Genomic DNA, 7,944 nt, shown 5'->3' on the forward strand with positions numbered 1-7,944 from the left:
CATTTCTCTTTGCTTATTTGAGCTGTTCTTGCCATAATATGGACTTGGTCTTTTACCAAATAGGGCTATCTTCTGTATACCACCCCTACCTTGTCACAACACAACTGCTTGACTCAAACACTTTAAGGAGGAAAGAAATTCCACAAATTAACTTTTAAGAAGGTATACCTGTTAATTGAAATGCATTCCAGGTGACTACCTCATGAATCTGGTTGAGAGAATGCAAAGAGTGTGCAAAGCTGTCATCAAGGCAAAGGGTGGCTATTTGAAGAATCTCAAATATAAAATATATTTTGATTTGTTTAACACTTTTTCAGTTACTACATGATTCCATATGTGTTATTTCATAGTTTTGATGTCTTCACTATTATTCTACAATTTAGAAAACAGTAAAAAATAAAGAAAAACCCTTGAATGAGTAGGTGTTCTAAATCTTTTGACCGGTAGTGTAGTTTATATTACACACTAGGTTCCACCATTGTGGGTCGGAAGATTTTCAATTATTCTTGCTGCTATACCTCTGTATCAAAGCTGCCTTGTATCGTGGTAATATTCTCAGATGACAATGTAGTGCACTGGGTAACACTTTACATTAAGGTACTCTTTAATGGTGGAGGTAAAGTCTTTATAAGTAATTTCTAGACAGACGTTAAACAATTTTGGTGTTTGCGAATTACTGGGTTTACATACGGCTGACCCTTTTCAACACCCTTAAAAGGGTACCTTAGTATGAAAGTGTTACCATGCATGGTATGATGGACTATTGTGCCCATGTCAAGCTATTCCAAAAACCAGTCACACAAGAATAAATGACACCATGGTGTTGTCCCAAACCTTTATTGCAGCCCCTGAACAGAACTTTTACAGAAACTGTGACAGTCATCCAACCCTGCATACAGGATGCATTTTCACAATCATTTAAAAACCTATTAGCCTATACAGCAGGATACTATGTAAACCTCTAACATGTTTTTTTGTATGTGTGTAAACCTCTGTTTGTATGTGAACTGCAATTTGAGATTGTAGTGGGGTTCGTATATGTTTTCTGTTATTGCTAGTTGTGCAATGTCTTTCCATTGGAGTAAAGAAAGTCTGTTCTGTACCTTTCACGTATGGCTTTGAAAAAAGTGAAACACTGTCTTTAAAATGTCAACAACAAAAAACAGGTTTGATCCTAAAAAGTGTATTTTTTATTTAAAAATCTAGAACAGATCTATCTTGTAAAGTTTTGTATAATGTAAAATTAACACCACGTTAAAAATTCACATCAACTTCAAAAGTGTTAGGGAGTAGAAAAATACCCACTAGTGTTATAGAAAAAAGCCAAAATAAGTCCTAAGAACTATATTTCAACCACTTGACTTGTTTTAAATGTTGAAACAAACCGTTTTTTCCCCACCCTCAGAGAAGAGTTGCATTGCAGCATTTCCTACAGTCCATCACATTAAATCGGCATTATATCAACTGGCACGCCCCTTATTACCACAATGTACAGAAAACTGCTACGATGGCAAGATTTAAAACATAAAACACACTAATTTGAATTCACAGAAACATTACGGAGACTAAACACACGACTCCTTCAAAATAATAAAAATTACATTAACCCTCCAGCCTCAAGTCCAGAGCACGACCTAGAATCGTCCTTGTAGTAAAAACAACAATGACAATAACGCCAATAGTAAATGCTAGCATTAAATGCTAGGACATTAGAGTTAGCAGGTTACACTGTCACGTTCCCTTCTAGATGTACTACAGCATTTCTCTTTGAACAGTTGGTTACAGTTGGTTTTAGGGGCTGCACTGAAACACATGCAGAGGGACAACAACAAGAGGTGTTCCACGTATCTGCTAAATCAGCCACAATCCCAGACATTCATATACCTTTGTTCCAAATGAAGCACTTACCCTGGGCTAGAGTCAGTTAATATACAAGTGAAAGTGGACCTGTACATTGAGAGAAATGGAACAAAGTTTATGAACATTGCTGACGCAGACTTTTTGTTTTGTGTTTAAGTGTATTGAATTAATCACATTCCTGTTGGACCAGGTGTGTGTGTGTGTGTGTGTGTGTGTGGGGGGCAGACCTATTGAAGGACCTGGGACACACTGCACAGTAGTGCCTGTTTTACCATATACTCTGAGACCCTGCGCTTCCCTCGTCTTCCGGCAATTTTTTTTTTAAATCCGTTTTTCCCAGAAGAAATGGCATACGCCAACATATCTCCCATTAGGAGAGTTTACTTCCAACCCAAATACAGTCCAAAAAATACCACCCACATTTTTTTTTTTTTTTACTTGCATTGCTGGAAAATAAATGTGTTCCTATAGATCCTAAGAAATACAAAAAGATGTTCACTGTTCTGGCTCGAGGTCTGAGTGAGTCAAAAACACTTTCAGTACTTAAGAAGTATCAGAGAGCGAGAGGTACTAGTAGTTGGAACAAACAAAAACAAAACGAAATGAGGAAGAGTCTCAAAGATCTTATGAGAACTACGGCTAATAGGGATTGTTTTGCAAAGCGATATGTCTACAGACACACAGTCGCATTCACACACAAAACATCTACACACATTCTCAGTCATACACACTGAAGCTCACACACTCGCCCAACACGTCACCTGACTTGTCAGAGTTCACCTGCCACATGTAGACTCACTACATACTGGTAATACAAAACTTAGAGTGAAATTGCCGCGAATGATCAGTGCAGCTTTGCATAATACCTTCACGTTGAACAAAAAACATACATTTTTTAAAAAGTTCTGACCCACAATTCAACAGGGTGAAACCACACTGCTGAACTCGGTTCAGACATGTAAAGATCTTTGACTAGCAAAGCAACACTTGCCTCTGCTTGTTATACAAAGGAAAGGAAAAACAACCTACAACTCACATGATCTACCTACATCCGTAAGAGAAATTCATTGATACTTTCCATTATATGAAATGGGATTTTTTTTTAACAACAAATCGTGGAAACAAAGTAGAACAAAAAATGAAAAGTAAAAAGGGCAAGAGAAAAAAATTAACATACTTATCAAACAAGTTATGGAACAGTGAGATTTTACACTAACGAAAGGAAAGCAAAATTCTGAGTGTGTGAGTGAGAAAACGGAGACAGTGGCGAATGTCGCGGCGACGCTTCTCTTTCTATGGAGGTGGGGAAGCGTGGCTGCACGTGCTCAGTGGGATGCGATGTGGGCTGACCTCGCTCCGCCTTACTGCGCCGAGATTGCAGGCTCTACGTTTCTATGGAAAGAAGATAGTGAGGTTAGTGAGTGACAGTGACGGAGTAGAACAGCAGAATTCAAATCAAAGTTATCATTCAATTTAGTTAATATTACAATTACAATCTTGTAGAGAAAATATTTAGACAACATAATACACTAATAAAATTTATATGATTACTACATTATATAACAAAGAAATGACTGCACAAATCAACATTTTTAAAAAGCAGGATTGAGGCCCTCCATTTCAGTTCTACTCACGTCATAAGTAATCTAGCAATAATTTGTTTAATAGGATTAAAAAAATCCTCTTAATATGGAAATATGTCAAATGCATGGAATGACTCACTAGTACTCTTGCTAGAGCCATTTTATAAGCTGTGTTTCATAAACCAGCCTCAAGGGGGAGCTACAGCCTACACTACAAATAGCTGCACTGGCCTCCATTACGCACCACAAGGGAGAGTTAAGGGAAAAGTCTAAACGGGATGCTTGGGACGTCCCAACTGACCTTATCCCATTGAAGTTGAAATGTAAGAGTTAAGGTTAAGTAAGGTTTAAGGTTAGGGTTTAGGGTAGGGATGCCCCAAGGATCATGGATAGCACTAGCCGAGAGTTAAGTCCTTTGAACAAAACCTCTCTCAATAGGATTAATTCACTGACCAATATTTACAGTCAACATTGCTTACATGAAGTCTATATTAAGCTTCAACACAACACAATACAACCATAATGCCAAATATAGTGACCAATGGGTCTTCTCTTTGGTAGAATGTGCCATAAGGCCTACACATTTTAGAGAACACTACCTATTGATCAAGCGTTTCCTACCTGGCATGGGCTTCAAAGTGGGGAATATATTATCGTACAACATATACAGACTGGCTATTTTTTGTCTGCTGTGGAAACATGCCCAAAGGTCAGACTCACTGGAAAAGCTGGGTTTCTAGTGACACGATTTCTTAGATCGCATGATACCATGCTGTATGATACTGTACTGCTGATTAATATCCAAAGGGAAAACTATCTATTAAACAATGATTATGTACTCAGTACAGTAGGCCTACATTCAGCTGTGAAATGTTGCTGGTAAATATTGATTGTGAAATGTTGATTCTTAAATTAAAAAGTTTACCTGTTCGCGCATCTTCAATCTGTTCTTCTGCCTGGGTAAGTTCTTCTGTTGAAACAAAACAAACCACAGTTAGAACCAAAAAAACAGCTTCCACAGTCTTGAGTAAACTACAGAGCAGTACTACTTGACATGCTTTCAGAGAACAGGGTCAATGGCCACTATGAAAAAATACAATTTATACAGAAGAGCTGTTCCTAGTTATAACATTGGAGTTCAAATAATCTTAGCACCAACCTGTCAACTCAACTGCCTCATCAAATTCATCTGCCTCCTCTGCAACAGAAAAGCAACAGTTGCAGTTAGTTGAGAGAGACAGACAGACAGAGAAAGAGAGAATTGAAGAAATAATTAAAGTAAATTACTTTCACGGTTGCAACATCTGGAGGTATATGCTTGCACAGGCACGTACGTAATCACACACACGACACATACCTGGAAACTCTTCCTGAAGAGCTTCCTCCTCTTGAGTTTCTTCTGATTCAGCATCTGCTTCCTCTTCTTCTGCTGTTTCTTCTACCTCTTCTGTGGAGCAAAGCAACAATGAATATAAGAACACACCATTATTTTCCAAAACACTGATTTAATCTATTATTGTGCAAAAAGGTGACATAGAAATGCAAAATGGACAGGAGACACAGAAAAGTGAGTACCCTATTCACTACCCCAAGATTATATGTGAAAAGGGCCTGTGCATGATCTCTCTACATACATGCAGCTATTCTCAGCAGATAATGTGTGCATACACTTCAGCAATGCACCACCTGGCGTTCAACAGTGTTCGTTCTGAGAGCAGTGTGAAGAAAAACGACTTGTCAGCACAAACCCGAAGCCCTTGAGAGGATTTTTGGTTCAATACTTTTTAGACCCAGATTAAGCCTACCTGGAATAAAAGCCTATTGCTCTGTTATGGATTATTTTTCCTTACCCTCTTCTGCTGGTGCTGCCTCCTCTTCCAGTGCCTCCTCTTCTGCTGGCTCCTCCTCAACTGGTGCAGCCTCTTCTTCTGCGGGGGAGGCCTCTTCCTCAACAGCCTGTTCTACGGCATCAACTTCCTCCTCAGCTGGGACGGCTTCCTCCTCAACGGCTGCAGCCTCTTCCTCCTCAGGTGCAGCCTCTTCGTCAACCATCTCAACAGGTGCAGCCTCTTCGTCAACCATCTCAACAGGTGCAGCCTCTTCGTCAACCATCTCAACAGGTGCAGCCTCTTCATCCTCAGGTGCGGCTTCCTCCTCGACTGGGGAGGTTTCCTCTAAAACCTCTTCCTCAACGGGGGCAGCCTCCTCCTCTAAGGTCTCTTCTACAGGGGCAGCTACCTCCTCCACAGGGGCAGCCTCTTCATCCTCAGGTGCGGCTTCCTCCTCGACTGGTGCGGCCTCCTCAACAACCTCCTCCTCGACAGGAGCACCCTCCTCCTCGAAAGCCTCTGGCTCCTCCTCCAGAACTTCTGGCTCTTCCTCGATTTCAGGCTCATCCACCTCAGGCTCTTCCTCCTCAATGGGAGCAGCCGCCTCCTCGACGGTAGCAGCCTCCTCCTCCTCCTCAAAGGTAGCAGCCTCCTCCTCCTCCTCCTCAAAGGTAGCAGCCTCCTCCTCCTCCTCCTCAAAGGTAGCAGCCTCCTCCTCCTCCTCCTCAAAGGTAGCAGCCTCCTCCTCCTCCTCAAAGGTAGCAGCCTCCTCCTCCAGAACTTCAGGCTCTTCCTCAAAGATTTCAGGCTCATCCACCTCAGGCTCTTCCTCCTCAACAACCTCAGTCTCTGTAGGGAAAAGATAGCATTAAGCAATTTAGCTGATAACGTGGATTTCCTGCCAAAACCAACTAAAGCAAGTTTATGATATTGGTTGACAATTTCATTTTAAAACTTGACAATTTCAATCCACAATACATTCAAACATCTTAGAAAATGTTGTCAAGCTCACACACACACCTGGTGGGAAAGCAGCAGTTTCCTCTACTTCGGCGGCCTCAATCACTTCTTCAACAATGCGTTCTGGTGCGGCTGAAGCGAGGGGCAGCGGGGAGAGATGAGGGAGTAGAGGGGAACCGTTAAGACCATCCACCTGATCCTTTAACTAAGTCATTATCTGGCATACTTCATAGTTTTCCTCTTGCACAGAACGTTTCAAATGTCTTCCTTGAGGCACATTTAAGAAACTTCTCTAAGTCTGTGTGTCAATAAAGAATAATAAAGATAAACAAAAAAGTGTATGCTCCTTTATTAAAATAAATCATGAACCTGCAGACCTACAGTATAGAAACTGCTGACTAAAACCATGGTAGGTATAGGTCTGGCACATTGGTTTGTATAATGTCACAACAGGTATAGGTGTCTAATCGACAGTAGGTGTAAGCATGTTGTGTACACAACAGTGCCAGGTATTTGGCAAGAATAGATTATCAGAGCCAATGGATAAAGGGTAGAGAACGGCTTATGTCCCCTGAACCAATGACAGGCCCTCTGGGGAAACAGGTATAGCCTCTACAGGTGGCAGACATATGGAATCAATAGAGTCTACATGTTAGTACAATGAGTTTAATGGTTAACTCTTGACATTGATAGCCGTAGCAGCACCATGTGGTTGTCTGGTGGAGGACAGTTCTACTGAGGCCAAAGGTGTCATTAACACCCCCCAAGAGCGAGTCAGCACCTTAATAGCGCTTGTGAGCTTCTAGTTGGATGCAATTTTGTCTAGTTAAGCCCACAGTTCAAATTCAATGAAAATGACGAGGAATAACATGCATGTTTAAGCAATTAGTATAATGCATAAACTTCTGTCAAGGGGACGTTGTATGTAATTGTAATATGAGGAAATTAGGTAGTAGGCCATGTTTGAGTATGACAAATATAACCACTGGTCACATTCTTAATGTACAGAAGGTATGTAACAGTGTAGTGTAGTAGAGTGTCTGATAAATGACTAAAATGTAAATGTAGATGTGTTTGTGGCATCTGTATGTGTTCAAGGGATATGCCCACCACCGGCGCTACTGGGGCATTCTCCTGTGGGTGGGTGGCATTGAGAGAGTGCATACAGGCACACATAAGTTACCTCTTATGAGCTTTACCATCTACTACAGTTAAATGCTGCTCTGTGTGTGTGTGTGTGTGTGTGTAGACCCGCAGGAGTTGTACCTTCTTCCACAGGTGCTGCGGGAGCCTCCTCTGGTGCTCCCCCTCTGCTAATGATGATGGTAGCCTTCTCTTTCAGTCCTGGGGGTTTTACATGTGATGCAGGGGGAAGAGGACGACATGGCAACAACTCATGTTCAGGAGAAGTGCCTTTACGAAGGCTACAACTCTGTATAATGTATTTGGCTAGTTGGCTTGCTTAGTAATATTCATGTATATGGCTAGTAACAATATAGTAACATTAGGATTTAGGTCTAGGAGGTCTTATGTATCATCTTTTATTTAATGAACATCATTCAAAATAAAATAAAAAGATAACATTTAAAGACTGATTTGGGTTTACTTTTGTGCTTCCAACACTGAATTTGTATTGTGTTCCGATATGCTGTGAAAAGTGAGGTCTACAGTGCTAAGAGAGAGATCAGGACAGGAGAGAAAAAGAAGAGCAT

The 7,944-nt window shown here is 40.9% G+C and overlaps 1 protein-coding gene across 1 annotated transcript; it reads right to left on the reverse strand.

Annotated features, from left to right (window-relative positions):
- Nucleotides 1–821: 821 nt before the first annotated feature.
- On the reverse strand, nt 822–5,947 carry LOC121580841 (induced stolen tip protein TUB8). Its single transcript, XM_041895918.2, has 5 exons — nt 5,294–5,947; nt 4,801–4,890; nt 4,603–4,641; nt 4,369–4,413; nt 822–3,252 (listed from the first exon to the last, which is right to left on the reverse strand). The coding sequence occupies exons 1-5, from the start codon at nt 5,553–5,555 to the stop codon at nt 3,245–3,247; spliced, it is 444 nt and encodes a 147-aa protein (XP_041751852.1). The 5' UTR covers nt 5,556–5,947; the 3' UTR covers nt 822–3,244.
- Between the last annotated feature and the right edge of the window lie 1,997 nt (nt 5,948–7,944).

The sequence above is a fragment of the Coregonus clupeaformis genome, chromosome 14, assembly GCF_020615455.1.
Source record: "Coregonus clupeaformis isolate EN_2021a chromosome 14, ASM2061545v1, whole genome shotgun sequence".
NCBI lineage: Eukaryota > Metazoa > Chordata > Actinopteri > Salmoniformes > Salmonidae > Coregonus > Coregonus clupeaformis.

Coding starts and splice junctions, on each gene's coding strand:
- LOC121580841 (XM_041895918.2), bottom strand. CDS start 5,555: ATGGTTGACGAAGAGGCTGCACCTGTTGAGATGGTTGACGAAGAGGCT. Junction 4,891..5,293: donor GGCAGCACCAGCAGAAGAGG/GTAAGGAAAAAT, acceptor TTTGCTCCACAG/AAGAGGTAGAAGAAACAGCA. Junction 4,642..4,800: donor TCTTCAGGAAGAGTTTCCAG/GTATGTGTCGTG, acceptor TTTCTGTTGCAG/AGGAGGCAGATGAATTTGAT.